Here is an 18,496-nt window from a genome sequence, read left to right on the forward strand (position 1 = left end):
AAAGTTGTATGAAAGTTTGACTGTAATATATAATTTTAATACAACATTTACAAAGTTTGCAATAATGTGCCTTAACCTAGTATAATGACTCTTCTATTAACACTAACAAATAACATTTATGGCACAATAATGTAGTAAATTATAATCAATTTATAGTTAGGAAAACTATAGTGAGGTCCACATCATAATGACAGTATTTCATTAACAATGGTTTTAATATTCTTGTCTATCATTCGAAAAAGCAAATTGTGCTATCCTCTTCTACCTCCACAATATAGCCAGATCGTTATTCAAGAATGTAGAATTATAATAAATTAACAAAAAATTTTATGAAAACGTATTATCAAATCATAAAAATTATCCTTTCTAGAGAAATCAAATATAATTTATCATTTTCAACAAGAATAACAGTTAATGTTTCATCCTATTATATTAAGCGAGGAATTTCTGTATTTATTTATATTTATGTTCAACGGATCTCGAAAACAGCTCTAACGATTTTCACAAAATTTCGAACATAGTAGGTTTATGATATAAAAATTCGATTGCACTAGGTCTCATCCTTGGGAAAACTCGCTGAACAACATTAAAAGGATAATTGATCCTTGACTGAAACAGCTGTGGATATTAAAAAAGTGAGTGAGCGAGTGAGTATGTGAAAAATCAAAATATCACATCCCCGAAATTCATAAGATAAAAATATAGGCAGCTGTGAAATATAAACACGATCATTTTAGAGAATTGTGTTCTGTTTATCAATAAATAAAAATAACGAGCGAAGCTCGGTGCCCCGATATCTATATATATAAAAGCGAAATGGCACTCACTCACTCACTCACTCGCATAACTAAAAATCTACCGGACCAAAAACGTTCAAATTTGGTAGGTATGTTCAGTTGGCCCTTTAGAGGCGCACTAAGAAATCTTTTGGCAATATTTCAACTCTAAGGGTTGTTTTTAAGGGTTTAAAGTTCGTCTTTTAGCATTTATATTCTTCTTCTCCCAATCTCTTAATTATAATTGAAATTTCCATATCATATGTTACTATAGAACTATAATCTAGATAGAGTACCTCTTCGAAACAGTTGTTAACTGGCAACTAAATTAATAATTTTGTCAGGTTGGCATTAAGTTGAGTTGACTTTGTTAGGTTGGCACCAAGTTGAAGATTTAAATGCATTTATCGCGGAAAAATTGATTGGGCACTGCTACTTCAATCCTGGGAATATTATATTACTAGCCGTCAGGCTCGCTTCGCTCGCCATATCCGTTTAGTCAGACGTTTAGTCTGGACCCCCGACTGGATTGTCCTAACATGATAAAAATTCAGGCGAGCGAAGCGAGCCTGCTAATCTCATTCTTGGACGATCCAGTCGGGGGTCCAGGGGGTGGAGCCCCCTGGCTAGACGGATATGGCGAGCGAAGCGAGCCTGACGGCTAGTTCAGATATAAAGGTATCAGCTATATTTGTGGATTTGAGTTTGTGGATTTAAGTGAAAATTTCAATATTTTTTGCAATTATGAAGGAAGAGTTTTGTTTAGATTTGTATTTGGAAATTGATCAATCTGATAAATTCAAAATTGTAGTAGATAAATTTTTGGACTCAAAATTGTGTACGAATAATATTATCATTTTAGTTACGTAAGTAGCATAACCTTTAGACTGTGTATTCTAAATTAAGGTTTGAAACAGTTTTGGGCAAATGCCTGTTGTTTTTACCTGAATTGTATTTGCATATGAATAAATAAATAAATAAATAAATAAATATTCTATAGAAGGCAGTGACAAGGCAGAGAACAGGCAACACTTTTCCTCACTGCTTAATGTGGACCTCACTTTAGTAACTAATTGACTCATGTTTGAACGTACCTTATCGTGGAGCGCTAGTACAATATTGGGAAATGTGGCGAATTGGAAGAGGACAAAATAGATGAGCTGACTGGAGAGATGGAGCCACAGCCAGTGGCTGTTGGACATATCCTCCCCCTCCCCTCCACCTCCTCCTCCCAACTCGGCCTCACTCCTCTCCATCGCCAAGATCATCAGCTCTACCAGCTGTTCTTCCAGGGCGGCACACCGTTGTTTGTGCTGTTAAAATGAAACATAATAAGGTAAAAATTCATGATGAATGTTCATAAAATTTGTAGTCTTAAACTCAATTCAAGGAATTCATGATGGATAAAGCTGAGTTCCATAAGTTCTGATTGGACTATTGTCACTCAGCACGGTGAGGAGTATGAATAGCCTCATTAGAACTTATGGGAATAATATTCTCATTTTCACTGTCACTGATAGCCTACTTGAGAATCCAGCTCAATAATTCACAATCCACAATTATTGTGTTTCGCAACGATATTTGTGCTATTGGAGAATAATATATTTTTTTTAAGAATCAGGTAGCCTTGTAGAGAGAATATCAAGATAGAAATTGATGATTGTTCAAAGGATTCGTAGCCTCTAACACAATTCAGGGGCGATTATTGTGTTCTTCGCAACGTTATTTGTATTGTCAGGAATAAATATAGATTTAAAATCAGGTAGCCTTTAATATTAATATGGAGGAATAATATAAGGATAAGCCTTCAACGTATCGACAGCCCTGGATTGCCCATTCACAGATAGAAACTAACAATTTCCCACATTATAAACTCATTTGAATCAAATCATACACTCATAAGCTCATTCAAAAAATCTGGTGTGGTACACTCACACAACTTTCCTTGCACATTGAACTATAAGCCTCATTATCAAACGAGAATAATTTAGGGGAATAACATAATGACGATTGACGGCAACATATTTGCAACTACGATCAGACTACTGCTTATGTGTATATACAATTGTTTTCAGAGTACTTATTCCTTTATATAAATTGTGAAATTCGATGATTTTTTTGAAATTCGTCAAAACAGCTGTTCTACAGATGAAATATCTTGACTATGACTGTGTTCTTTTTATAAACTTCTCTACCTACCCACGGTATATGGAAGAAGAAAAAGTAAAAACCGTGTACCTACCTACCTCATGCACGAGAAGGAGGTTACAAAGTCCATTTCTCAAGGATTGGGTGGACCCTTTATTACTACCCCAGGAAAAAGACTCATGTCAGTTGATAGAGCTGATAAATAACTATACAGGGTATGGATTTGAAAAAAATCGTTAGAGCCGTTTTTAAGAAAACCGTGAAAAACATGGTTTTTTAGTCATTATCCGCCATTTTTCTCAAGAATATTACGGAGCTCCTAAAATTTACCCTGGAATGAGACTTATGCCAGTTGATAGGGCTTATAAATAGCTATCCATGGTATAAATTTGAAAAAAATCGTTAGAGCCATTTTCGAGAAAAACGTGAAAAACATGGGTTTTTAGTCATTATCCGCCATTTTTTCCGCCATCTTGGATTGAATTTTATTGAATTTCTTAATACCGGGTCCTCATGGTATAAGGAACTTAAGTTTAAAATTTCAAGTCAATCAGTTAATTAGGAATGGAGTTATCGTGTTCACAGACATAAACACATACACACACACATATACACACACACATACACACACACAGACCAAAACCCAAAAATCATGTTTTTGGACTCAGGGGACCTTGAAACGTATAGAAAACTTGAAATTGGGGTACCTTAATTTTTTTTGGAAACCAATACTTTCCTTACCTATGGTAGTAGGGCAAGGAAAGTAAAAATTAAACAACAGATATGAAGTTGAACAATATACAATAAACTGTCTGTGCAGACTTTACAACAATAAGAAATTTTACGGAATAGGGCATTGTAGCCATATTTAGGTTGAAATTCCTCAACTCTAACAAAATGATCAACAATTTGCCAACTAGGATAGCTGAGACGACTAAGGCGTTCACCCTTTGGTCTGCTAGCACTACCTGGTTGCGGGTTCCAATCCCGCCTCTACACATGGATGTTTGATCATCTCATGAAATCATCCTAGCACTTTCCATCACCCAGGCACAAGCAAAAAGTTCCTGTGGGCATCATCCACGATAAAAATGAAAAGAATGTCGCTTTTAAACGGCCAACTAGACGAAAACGAAATCGAAAACGCAAAGGCTGTTTTCTCACTTACCGATTGCCGGCCGACACTCAGAATCATCCTCCGATAGGTCGATTTTTAACCTTTTCAGGGACCTTCCGTAAGTTATTCAATATTAATACTAGTTTACTTTCAACTTATTTTGCTAATTGTCAATTGTATTTAATTGACCGAAGCGAAGCTGAGGTCTTAGTTTCGACTCGATCGGCTTTCGTCTGTTTGTTTGTTTGTACCGCAGTTACAGTCGCAGTTATTGTCCGATTTGGATGAAATTTGGTATGCAAGTTCTTTGAAGCAAGGCGCAGAAACGTATGTGTAACGATTTTTGATAAAACCTCTGTTTTTTTGTAATATTTAAAAAACCAAACTAACCTCAATCCAGAAAGGATGTGTCTTTGAAGATACAGCGATTGATTGCCATACTTTTTCGCATCTATTGTTACGACACATGGTGAGCGAGTCGGTTAGACCACCAAACTAAAAAACCAAACTTACCTCAATCCAGAAAGGATGTGTCTTTGAAGATACAGCGATTCATTGCCATACTTTTTCGCATCTATTGTTACGAACACATGGTGGGCGAGTCGATTAGACCGTGGTCTGTCACTCTGTGGGACCCAGGTTCAATTCTCGTTCCTGCCAGATTTTTTTTGCAGATAATACTAATATTGTTTTATCTTATTCTAATAATATATCATTATAAAAAAATATTATGATGAGATAGAATAATTAAATTGAATCATCTTTATTATTATTATTATTACTATTACATTGATTTAACAAATTAATTGGATAAATTATTTTAAAACAATCGTTATTGTATTGGAGTCCAATACATCTTGGACATATCTATAAAAACAAAATTAGGAGAAGGCAATAGGTTTGTTCAGATGAATTGAGAAAAGAAAGATCTGACAGAATGAAAAGGTACTGGGAAGAAAGGAAGAGAATTGAAGCGAATAAACGAAGAAAGAGGACTAACCAGAGACTACAGTGATCCTATGTGGTCATAAAATTGAAAAAAAATTGGAGTCCAATACTGCAGTTGTAGAGAAAAATGTGTACGTAAAGGTATAAAGGTATTTTTTTCCTTGAAGTTAATATTGTGGTAATTATTAACATTAAATTAAAAAGACCAAGAAATTGTCAAAAAACTACAGATTTATTGATACTTAGAAATACCGGTTTCGGTAATTACACCATTATCAATCTCTGATAAACTCTGATAATGACCGAAACCGGTCTTTCTGAGTATCAATAAATCTGTAGTTTTTTTGAAAATTTCTTAGTCTTTTTCATTTAAAAAGTATGTATTTGATATAAAAGTACTCCTTGATAAGTCCGGTGTCCCTGGAAACAGTGTCTCTAGCACTTTCAATGGAAAAAATAATAGATGACAATCATGGCTAAATCTTCACAATATACTGTACTTACTGTACTGGCCCTTTTCATCAGATTGAAGGTTGTATTCATGAGCGAGGTCTACTGTTCGCAGAACTACTAGTATAAGTATAGACATACTTGTATGCATTGTATGAAGGAAATAAAATCTCTCCAACAGCTGATTCCAAGCCAATCGGAGGACATTCTGGGTGTCGTGACGATAAATGTTGGCAGACAATCGGTAAGTGTAAAAATAGCTAATAGATTATTCTAAGCCAGTCAATAAATCCGATCAGCCGATAAATGTCGACCGACAATAGGTAAATGTAAAAAACACCAAAGGGCTGACATAGATTTCTGTAAATTTTTGCCCCAGAAGCACAATACCGCATTATGGGACTGAGGATAGCATAGAGATAAACTATAAGTTAGGGACCAACGATAGCACTATGATTCCGTGGATTTTTGAACATAAACCAACCTGCTTCTGCAGCCCCAGCATGGAACACACCATATCCCTGGAGTAGGGTTGTTCGAGCACCCATCGCAGCAACCCCGTCTGCGGCTCTAGCAGCGACTTCTCGTAGGGCAGATTTCCCTTGAGGGAGAACTTCAAAGTGGCCGGATCCAGCTTCCAGGAGTTGATGAGATGGTCGGCGTAACCGGAGTGCTCCACTACCGGCAGCATCTTTGAGTGGCCGATTATCGACACCATCTGCGCCGTCGGCCGGAAGCTCTCTACAAAACTCGACAGCAGGTTGGCCAGTTTCTAGGCAAAACACAAAACAGGCTTCAATTATTGTAGGATAATTTTACATGCTGGAATGTTTGTAAAGTACAGCGTTCATTGATGGCAGAAGATTGAAAAGGATTGAAATAGAATAATGAATGATATAACTATTGCGGCACACCTCTCCTACTTTCTTCAAGAGTTGAAGAGGAATGCGCTCTTCCGAACCTAGTTCTTTCACAATACCGAGTTCAATTGACCCAAACACTTACCATTTAGGTACTTCTGAAAAGTTCCATTTAGATCGGGAAAATGATTCTTATTGTTATTTAATGTAATAAAAATTATGTTGGAGGTTCGTTAAGACAAACAACTATTTGATTCCAATAATAGTCTTTATTCTACTGGCGTCTTTAGCCCAAAGTACAAGAATGATTTTGCATTGAAATTGTATACATCCCATCATTTAAGGTCTTAATACTACATTTATAAAGGAGAAGTGACTCATAAAAAAACTAATTGGGCCCTTACAACTACTAAATTAATATAATATATTAAAATAGGTTTCATACCCTGATTTCATACCCCAAATAAATTGATGTTTCCTTTAACAGCTCTCAAACAAGAAGGAGGATGAGCCATGAAAACCCTCCAAAAAGACATTCTAACCTCAAAGTTGAATAAAATATATTACGAAAAATAATTAATTCTCGTGATTTTGATTAAGATAAAGTATATTATAGTTCATTGTAGATATTTTTATATTAGTTTTTAGGTTTGTTTGTAAAATTTATTTAGTTACATTTCATATATACCCAATATTTGTGCAGTTGCAGTTATACTTAATGTTTTTGGTAATGTTATATTATAAATATTATTCAGTCCAATTTTAATTTGTTTTAATAAATATTCAATCATAATAACGTTGATTACCTACATTATTTTAATTCTAACGATACCATTGCGCTTAACTTGTAAAGTTATTGAGTGGCGCGCGGTAAGAATGTTCACATTGCAATATGTTATTTGTTAATGTTAATTTGATTGATAATGTAAATTATATACGTAGTCAGTCATAATAATAATAATAATAATAATAATAATTGAATAATAATAATAATAAATAAGTGTGCAGTAACTCATCTCCTGAAAGGAAGGTTACAGGGCCTGGTGCAGGAAATGGAGCTTATTGATGGAAGCATAATAAGAGCCCTGAGAGCTGGATAGTCATACCAGTATCTGGGATTTGATCAGAATCAAGCTCAGGATACTGTAAAAATAAAGATGGCTCTCTGCAGTGAGTATAAGAGGAGAATCAGGAGGCTCTGGTCATCTGAGTTATCTGGTAAGAATAAAGTTGAAGCCACCAACATGCTCGCTGTGCCGGTTCTCACCTACTCTTTTGGAGTGGTTAAGTGGAATCGGAATGAGCTCCAGGACCTGGACAGGGAAACCAGAAAAAGGATGCACATGGAGAGAAGTTTACATCCCCGCTCTTCTGTTGCCCGAATATACCTGCCAAGACATGAAGGGGGCAGAGGTCTACTTGGTTTGGAGAATCTGCACAACAGGGTGGCCTTACAGTTTGCCTGCAGCATACAAAGATGCACTGATCCCCTTATGCAGCTGGTTCATGACCATGAGGCCTTCCTATATAAGGCAGCACAGCATGCGGCAGATACCCTTGGTCTCGATTTTCGTTCTGATCGGGAGGAGGAGCATGAGCCTAATCAGCTCAGGGCTAGAATAAAGACTGCTGAGTCCAGACTACTGTTGTAGCAACATAAGGACAAGTCCTTGCATGGTGTTTTCTACAGGCATGTTGAGGAGCAAGGCTTGTCCAAGCCACTGACTTTTGCTTTTCTGAAGTCAGCAGCCCTGAAATCTGAGACTGAGGGTTTCATACTGGCATGTCAAGATGGTGTCATCAACACATTGTCATACCGCAGCAGAGTAATGCACATGGATGTTGCTGATATCAGTTGCAGGGTGTGTCATAGAGCACCAGAGACGATCATGCACATCCTGTCTTCTTGTTCTGTGCATGCAACTGCAGGCTACATCCATCGACATAATGCTGCTCTGCGAGTGCTCTATTACCATCTTAGACACTCATATGGTATCGACAAAACACCAGTGCTGCCTTATGCCCCAGGGGAGATTGAATCTGTTGTGGGGAATGAGAGGTGCCGAATTTATTGGAATTACTCATTCTCTACCACCAGGCTTTTAAGAGCCACAAAGCCTGATGTTGTCCTCCTTGACATCACTTCGAAGACAATGTATGTCATTGAGTTTTCAGCACCAGCTGAGGGTAACATTGTCACCAAAGAGGAGGAAAAACAGACGAAATATCATGACCTACTAATGGAGCTGCGCAGGCTAAACCCAGGCTACTCTGTGAGAATGGTGGTGTTGATTGTAGGTGTACTGGGAGGCATGAGACCTTCATTTTTGGCCAACCTTAGAACGATTCCAGCCTGTCATTCTTGGTTCATTACGTCTACTCAGAGCAAACGATTTAATGGTAACGGACCCAGTATGATTGTTCACCACATGGACATGTGGAGCAGTCACTCTGGAAAAATCGCTTGTCACTCTTCCTTGGGGGTCGGAGCCAGGGAAAGGGTGGTCAAGCAAAACCTCAACAGGGAATAATAATAATAATAATCATAATAATAATAATAATAATAATAATAATAATAATAATAATAATAATAATAATTATAATTATAGGTCAGTCATAATAATAGGTGATGGGATTAATAAAAAATAGGTGATTAATACAATAAAATAAACGAATGTTTCAATAATAATTGATTTACATTGATAATGATTGATACAAATAACATAAACCATCTCAGGGCTCTTCATATTTTTCTATGTTCTTATGAAGCAATTTGTTACGTACCGCTGGTAAAGTGTTTTTTTAATCCTTGTTCAAGTTCTTCCTTTTCTAATTGAAACTTTTGTTATGTATTATTGTATTTAAAATAGAATAAACTGATATGTGAATTTGATGTATTTTGAAGTTTATGAAAAACTGCTGAAGTTTATGAAATAGTATTGCTGATTAATGAACTATGCAAAATTTCATTCATGGAGAGGTTGAGAGATTCACGTAGGTTAGATTTGAAGATTCAGTAGATTAAGATAATAATGATGAGGCGTAGTAGATGAGTATAAAACGAAGCGTTACAGAATTTGCAGGAGTATTCTCAATGCTGATTGATCCATCCATTAATTAATTAATACTAATCAATTGATGGACGAACAAAATTCCAATTTCTGTACGATTGATTTTCATTCAATAATTTCGCATAGAGAATTTTCTTACTACATCTGGAGTATTTTCCAAGTGAAAGCAGGAGAAGTACCAGAATGGAACTCTAGAAAACAACAATTCATAGATAAAAAAATGAATTTGTTACTCACCCAATGCGGCCATGTTTTATTATCGGGATAGCATTTCTGAATTTCGTTCATAATGAAATATCCGGGCAGAAGACATGCGTTTCTACTGAAAATGTATTCGATGACATTTTCCAAGGCTTTTAGCTGAGGCAAAATTGAAGCGTTCAATTGCGATGGAAGCGTTTGTGCTTTCTCACAGCAACCCTGCAGAATAAATTTAGGAATTTAAATTTTATAAAAATTGACATTTAGACAAACTTAAAAAGAAATAACTTTTTGAATTGTCAATGAAATATCATGAAAGTTTCAATTTTTATAATTTAAAATCGTATAAAAATTCAACACTACATTTTAAAATTGACTTAAAAATAACACATAACCTACCGTACTTTAAAAATATAAATGACAAAAATAGATTCGAACAATTAATGTTGACCAAACGAGAGCTACATTAAACGATTCTTTATTCTTTATTGATTGATATAATAAGTATACATCATATAAATGATAGGGAGAGGAAAAATAAGGTAACCTTGTGCTATTCCTCTCCCCAATTTAGATATGGTTACACATAGTCCGAAATAGGTTAAGTCTTGTAGCTCTTCACTTCACAAAATTTTCAGACCACTAATATGTTCACAAAGTAAATTTTCAAATTTAGATGCTTCAAAACAAAAAATAGAACAGATATTTAGCTACTTACAGATATTTATAGCTACTTATAGATATTTATTTATTTTTAGCTACAGATATTTATTTTACTGATTAGTTTGGAAAAGGCGTTAAAATAGTTTAAACCTTGCAGCTCTGATAAACTATCATTGATCAAGTAATGGGAGCATCTTATCAGTGGGGTAGAGAGTTAGTGGGGAGGATATTTTTAATATTCTTCCCAAAGAATGGACATTGATATGTCCAAAGCTCCGCCATGCCGAACAACACTTAAATAATAAGTCTTGTCAATGCCTTCTATAGACGGTAGCTGACATAGGTTTATTGATGTAATATTAACGATAAATTCTCGTTTAAAATAATCAAATATATTTTATTAAGCAAGAAATTATATTTTTCAATAGCTTCATAATGAATTTTCATAATTAAGATGAAATATTTTGTTAATTGATCAATAGCTTCATAATGAATTTTCATAATTAAGATGAAATATTTTGTTAATTGATTATTGATTCTACATTGTTAAAAGACGATCTGGCAACAGAGCAAAGCGAGAAAGAGAAAGAGCGCTATCTGCTTTGTTGAATGATAGACAAGGATAGCAATACCATTGCTAACCAAACACTGCCATTATAACGTGGACCTCACTATAGCAAGAAATCGAAATACAAAACAACTTTCGCTTCATTAATACATCCAACTACTCAATGTTCAGATGAAATTGTAATTGTATGATCAAGGAGCAATGCTCCCACATTGTCACTGTCAAATAAATGAATGAAATTTAAAATTACCTTCATGATTTCTCGCACCCCCTTGTAGTTGACTCCACCAATTATTTTCCTAATCAGATTGAAACATTCTATCCAGAAGTCTTCATTTTGATAGACAAGCTTCTCACATGACAGGATACATTCACACACCATCCTGTAAAAAGTTACTATCATCATACATCCTAAAAATTATCAGCTTTTTTAATAATTGTAAATCATATAATGCAATGAATTATTGATTTGACACGAATATAGAAAAGTAACGAAAAAATCTGGTGTGGCGCACTCACACAACTTTCCTTGCCGTTATGAAAATTGATCACCTGACGCTAGTGTTCTCGCGCATCTCAAGTCTACTATATGAGACAGCTGGTGATGGGACAATAACGCTGGAGACACACGAGGTCTGTTATCTCTTCGTAGTGAATGATTTAACAGAACCAACACTTGCCAACAGTTTGCAATTTAATAATCACATTTTCTCGAATTTCAAGCTTATTTTCAATTTTAGGTGAAAATGTTACTGGACATTAATTGCAGAGATTTTCAAGCTCTATCTTTTCCACTTGAAATTTGTTGTTTACATTGTATGAAGGCTGATAATTGAGAATCTAAAATCAAACTTTGGATAGATGGGGCAGAGCTCCTGAAATTTATACAAATATAGGACTTGTTGCAGTTGATAGAGCTTATCAATGACTATTTCAGGTATGAATTTGATCGAAATCGTTGGAGCCGTTTTTAAGAAAATCGCGAAAAACCCTGTTTTTGACAACATTTTCGCCATTTTAGCCGCCATCTTGGATTGCATTTGATCGGAATTGTTCGTGTCGGATCCTTATAGTGTAAGGACCTTACGTTCAAAATTTCAAGTCATTCCGTTAACTGGGAGATGAGATATCGTGTACACAGACGCACATACACTCATACACACACACACACACACACACACACACACACACATACAGACCAATACCCAAAAACCACTTTTTCGGACTCAGGGGACCTTGAAACGTATAGAAATTTAGAAATTGGAGTACCTTAATTTTTTTCGGAAAGCAATACTTTCCTTACCCATGGTAATAGGGCAAGGAAAGTAAAAATCACTGTTGGTTCACAGTTGAATGAAGCACTTAGCACCTGATCTATTGCAACGATACTTGAAGTGGATTCCTGAAGGCGATGCAGTATATAGCATTGGAAATTTTACATCTCAATAAGGACCTGGATGATCTATCTACAGTATAATGGAACTCATTTCTAAATCTTATTTAACTGGAATAATTTCTCAACATGAGTAGCAGACTAATGTCCGGTTTCACCAAGCTTAGTCAATACATTTGCACATGGTCAAATCAGATGCATTTCACAACGAGTGTAGTAGAACAAATGATTCTATAGCGATATTAACACTATCGATAATTCCAGTGCACACTTGTAAATCAAACATTTTCAAATCTCCTGAATGAACTTGGTGAAACCTGGAATAAGAATAGTCAAACAATGAATTTCTACCAAATCGATGTGAAATTGAAAGTTGAGAATGAGGAATGATATAATAGTAATGTGCTACCGGTATGTCCTTCTAGATCTTCATAGTTTAATTTTTAATGAATTTTGCAAATATACAGCCTAATGTAAACATGATTATGATCACCATAATCATCGACAGGAATCTTCCAATTTACATTAGAAAGGTGATAGCTGTACAGGTCGAGTCCTACCAATACTCAAAAATACACATGAATACGTGAGTAGTCACAATATTTTATTAAAAAAAAAACACACAAACACACAGATTGGGAGAGGGACACCAAGGATACCTTGTACTATTTCTCTCCCAAATTTAGAGTAATAGTACAAGGTATCTGAGAAGGTATTATTCACAGATTTATAATACAGTACTGCCTCTTCATTGCTTCTCAGTTTTCCGTGTTCATATTTGAAGTTAACGTTAAATTTTCAAAGAAATCGTGAATAACTAGCCTTTTCTTGTTTTAAGTTTTTCGTGTTCATTTACAAGTCTGTTCAATTTTCAAAAAGTTTAAAAGATTCGTTAATCACCAACCCATTCTTTTTTCACGTTTCTCGTATTTATTTACAAGTATCTGTTAAATTTTCAAAAAGTTAAAAAAATCGTCAATCACCAACCTAATTTGTTTCACGTTTTTCGTATTAATTTTCAAATGTGTTGAATTCACATAAAGTTCAAAAGATTCATCAATCACCAACCCTTTCTTGTTGCAAATTATTAACCTAATATTTATTTGCAAGTTTATGTGACTTTGCAGAGAAGCCTTATTTTTGAAAAAACCTTCTCTGATCGGTTCTCGTAAAATTAATCACGATTAAAATTCAACCGGCTTTTGTGCAACCGGGCCTATGTCTTATTTTCATAGTTTCCTGAATCACTCACCTAGCCTGAAGCACATTCTGCGCCACCATGCTATCGAGCAGATGGAACAAGATCTGCAGTCGACTGTAGTTGGTCATGGTGGCGGCCATATTTAGGAACTGCTTGACTCCCGACTCCTGGTGTTCGGGCGCCAGGCCGTTGAGTGCAGTCTGCAGCTCCTGCTGGAAGGCAGCTGCCTTCTCGTCCTCGGATCGGTGCACCAGGAAGCAGCTGAACGCCTCTTCGATAGCCTCCACCCTCTTCACCAGCAACAAACAGGAAAAATGGCACCAGTAATCACTTATATCAACAGTACTGTATCGAGTTTTAAGTCATTTAGATAGTATCGAGACTATCGAACATCAATATTATAGTATTTTTGTTTCTATATTTTATTCATATTCATGGCATATCAGTCTCTGCTCTCAGGTTTTTCCGAACTTTGCAGGGACTTTCCTTTTAATAGATTTATATTTCATCCGATTGATGGTATTCAATTTTTTAGATATTTCAATTTTTTTTTTAATTTGCAATACTTACAGAGAAACACTTACATAAATAAGTGTGATAACAACAAATAAATGTAAAGAAACTAACGAAATATCATGCATAAGGAATAATCAATAATCTCTGGCACAATGATCAATAATTACAAAGTAGTGGAATAAAAATAAAAACATCCCGAGGCTTAAGCTGGGTTTACACCAAAGCTATTTACAAAATGTTAATAGCTTAATCCTTATATATTCTATTGGATTGAACGGAACTTGACAAACACATATGTTCATCATGTCTATGATAAGATATGTTCAATCTAATAGAATCAATAAGGATTAAGTTAATAACATTTTATTATTAACTTTGGTGTAAATGAAGCTTTAGCCTGTGTAGGATGAAGTATCAGTTTAATATAATTATATGCTTTTCTATTAATTCATTTGGTTACTTCTAATTATCCAGGACAAGACCTGCTAATTCGCTTCAATTTATACTACACTTATAATCAGATTTAGCTAACTTGTTGCTCAGGTGGGAAGAACTAATAAATGATGTTAATATAAAAAAAATATGTGCTCCCTTATTTTTTCTTATCCCCGTAATTGTCAATTTTATATTGTATATTCCTTTTTTGTATAACCATTGACATGTAATTATGTTTTTGGGAAAAATAAAGATTTGATTTGATGACATGACGCCATCCTACTACAAGTGTGGGGAATGGATGAAGAATAATGTGTAAGGTGAAGTACCGTTGCTCTCAAAGTTAAGTGTCCCCGGAAATAACAAACATTGTCTTTATACAAACAGTGTATTTTACCAGTTGACAAACTTTATCTAAAGTTTGATGATAATGGCTTATTAAAGTTTAATTCAATGGTAGACGTACCATACTTCTGCATCATAGCCTACTTTTTTATTTGGTTGTTTTTATACATTCTACATTGACTGGCAACTTTTTATCTCATTTTCCCATTTATAGGTTGAATTGTACCTTCAAGTTTTTAGTTGTATGAAAAAGACAAACATCTTCAACATCTACTTGAATCAATAAAACTTAATAAGTCTACATTGGTAAAAGCCTACTGGATTCAAGTTTCAGTTCTTTCATTCATTTTACACAAACGTCAAGAAAACTTGAATTAAAAAAAACTTGACTCATGTAAACGTCGCTTCATTTTATTATGTAGGTAAAAAATAAAAATATCCTAGGTAATTTAAATTTAATTTTTTCATCTGCCAAGGTTAGTAAATATTAGCCTACCAAATAACAATAGTTATACTGAACAGTGGAAATACAATTTACACTATATAATCAAATATAATACACAATTAAGTGGCTTACTGTAAAAACTTCAAACTTACTTGGTTAACTAAGCTATGATTTCATAGATCAGCTAATCTACACTATGACTCAATGAATTTTCTGAAAGGATGGTCAGTGTATTTTTGAATCCTATTCCTATCAAAAAGTACCTTGAAAGTCAGTTAACTCCAGGTTAGTTCAACCTTCAAACAAGCAGTGATATTTCGGCATAATATAGGCCTAGTTATCGACCTATAAGTTACCCTAGTCTAAAATGTCTCCTATCACTTATTAATTAACTGGAGTGGTATGTTTACATTTGTATTGAAGCATTATAATTGTCATCGACACTGAATTAAAAAATCTTCTTTCTTTCTGTGGATTGATTAACAAAGATATAGGCTAGTACAATAACAATTTGGGAATGCTATTGAATTACCCATTAAAAGTTCTACCAGCATTAATTAGCTAACTCATAATATGGATGATTGTACTAAAATAACATCTAAATAGGCATATCTACGCCAAATGTCACATATTAATTTCTAGTTCTTGAAAGATTTGTCACAAGTTTGATGCTTTTATCTTTATTACAAAATATGAATAGAGTAGGTAATGCACTAAATGCCAAAGAGGACGCTTCGGTGTGTGTACTGAAATACTGGATCCTTCATTTCTGTTATCTCTTATTTATAAGGATCCGTAAATGTATTAGTAAACGCTCCACTCAAGAAAATTATGAAATAAGTTACTAAAAATGATTCTTAAATTCTAACAGCATGAAATATTGATTATTATTCAATATTTATGGTTTTTTTTCAAATAACTGTGATCGAATCATCATTCTATTAGCACGCATATTTGTAAATACATATTCAATATACAATAATGTACCGTTATACCGGCTCTGAAATAATAATAAAACTGAGATTTCATCATAACCTATATGACATCCTTACTCCTTACCATAATGTCATTGACGATGTTTGCAATTTGTACTTCAGCTCCCATTTTGAGATAGTTTTTATCTACAAAAGAAACTAACAACAATAACTAAACACTATTTAACATATTAAACATCCATTTTACTATTAATAAATTAATTTTACAACGTAAACAAACACTTGAAAACAAATTCCCTATAGCCTTGTACACACGTCCGTACAGATTCGCGCGAACAATCATATGTACATATGCCTCAACATTCACTGTACGTCCTTGTGGACGCGATCCACGTATGCCTCGGCATTCAAAAAGCTATCTGATTTGCAGACGACACAAAGACATGGTCGATGTAGATTCTCCACAACATGACAAGTTGACAACAATGGCGTCATTCTATCATTGAAGATAGTTATCACAAATTGCAGCAGTATCATTTTATTTCAATGACTTTTATAATAAAATCAAAAATAAAACTTGACAAACGATGTTGGTGGGTTGAACGATTGTAGGTTGAAGTAAGGAAATAAATTGCTACATGACATAAGATTGACAATTCAAACTTTATTAGGTTGTCAAAACATTATCTTGTTAATATACTGAATCTAATTCAACTAATTATCTAAACAATGATATCATCATGAGGGAAGCAATAACTCCACAATTGGCTCTAACTTTGAAATTCTTGACATTAGGCGATTCATTTGTTGGTTTCGAATATCTATTCTGAATCTCAAAAAAAGAAAATTTCTACAATAATTCCAGAAGTTTTGATGACCTAATCAAAGCACTTAACACTGTTTCACAAAATTGATAGTCTTCTTTAAGGAAATTAGCCATAAATTGAATCAAATACTAAATTGCTCATTTTAAACTAACTCCGCTCATACACATGACAAAACAAGATTCTCCAAAAGATTAGCTTCAAGATTTACCTTTAAGGGAATACTAGTTCAAAGTTTGAATAAATCTCTCTATAGATAGCCTAGCTATCTAAAACGTATAATATCATATTGAAGATTACAATTTTAATTAACAACTCTGATTGATAACATGAAACAAACACAAGATGATTTGATAGCCACAGTAAAATAATACTTGAGCTATACTTTCTTGTAGGAACCCTGTAGAGAAGCTTTTTCACTCAAATTATGCAGTTCTAAATTTGTTAATCATGATACAAATTATATAACTTACTCCATGCATGTTTCTATTTAAATATTTGACAATCCACATATCCTACAATTTACAATTATTAGTTATTGGATCACAATTTGATTTGTCATTCATTAACCTAATTCATTGGAATTAGGTTATGACGCCTTCAATGTTTACGTTTTGCCTCACCCGTATGGCAAAATCGCGTCCACACGTACATTCAATGCTCGCCCGAGGCGCCTTTGAGCACGCCAAAATACCGACAGGGTTCCGGTTCGCCCACATGCCTCAGCGAACAGTGTCCACACGTGCGAATGCAAGCCCATACACGTATGCTCACCCGAGGCAAACGTACGTGTGTACACCGTTTAACGTTTGACGCCATCTTGTTTTCAATCGAGAATCAAATCAATCCTTTATATCGACTTCATCCTCGATATCGACCTATCGAAGTACCAAGTACCGGTATCGAAACGGAGGATTAGATTACCTTCTTCGAAATTCGACGACTTCCCCCTTCTTGTGCCGGTTGCACAAAACACGGTTAAATTTTAATCGTGATTAATTTCAGAAGAACCAATAAAAAAAACCTTCTCTGACTCTTGTGAAATTAATCACAATTAAAATTCAACCCGCTCTTGTACAACCGGGTCTTGGACTTTTTTAATTAAGGCTGCTGTTCGGTACCATTTTTTATTTAAATTGGATAATTTTTTCAATAAAATTGTGAAGATCGTTATAAGAGTGAGAAAAAGTGGCAACTGAAATTTTTAAGTGGTCTAATAAGCGAGTTATGGGTTGTTGAAAGTGCTAATTCCGTTTTCTTTCCAGATCATGAACAGTTTCGAATTTATTACATTGGAGTTTTTTTAATACATTCTACTGTAGGCCTATATCATTGGCTTTGTTCTAGTATGCGTTTTTCGCGATTTATGATAAAATAAACAAGTTATCGAGTTTACAGAAAGTGTTACCGGTACTTTTTTATTCAGGAACGATATGGGGAATAAAATGTATTAGTTTGGAAAGATACATTTTTAGAATTTTTAAGTGAAGTTCTGTTAATATAGTCGAAACCGTTTATGATCTGGAAAGAAAACGGAATTAGCACTTCAATGAACCATAACTCGCTTATTAGGCCACTTAAAAATTTCAGTTGCCACTTT

General features: G+C 34.5%; 1 protein-coding gene across 1 annotated transcript in view; it reads right to left on the reverse strand.

The window, feature by feature from the left end:
- Positions 1-16,376, reverse strand: part of LOC111051234 (mediator of RNA polymerase II transcription subunit 23) — a 61,800-nt gene extending 45,424 nt beyond the window's left edge. Inside the window, exons 1-6 of the mRNA XM_039430175.1 lie at positions 16,197-16,376; positions 13,448-13,686; positions 11,053-11,185; positions 9,608-9,790; positions 5,924-6,211; positions 1,871-2,089 (exon numbers count right to left, since the gene is read on the reverse strand). Coding sequence (XP_039286109.1) covers positions 1,871-2,089; positions 5,924-6,211; positions 9,608-9,790; positions 11,053-11,185; positions 13,448-13,686; positions 16,197-16,241 — 1,107 coding nt within the window. The 5' untranslated portion in view covers positions 16,242-16,376. The remainder of the gene's footprint in view (positions 1-1,870; positions 2,090-5,923; positions 6,212-9,607; positions 9,791-11,052; positions 11,186-13,447; positions 13,687-16,196) is intronic.
- Positions 16,377-18,496: the final 2,120 nt, after the last annotated feature.

Source organism: Nilaparvata lugens, chromosome 6 (assembly GCF_014356525.2).
Source record: "Nilaparvata lugens isolate BPH chromosome 6, ASM1435652v1, whole genome shotgun sequence".
In the NCBI taxonomy this organism is placed as follows: domain Eukaryota; kingdom Metazoa; phylum Arthropoda; class Insecta; order Hemiptera; family Delphacidae; genus Nilaparvata; species Nilaparvata lugens.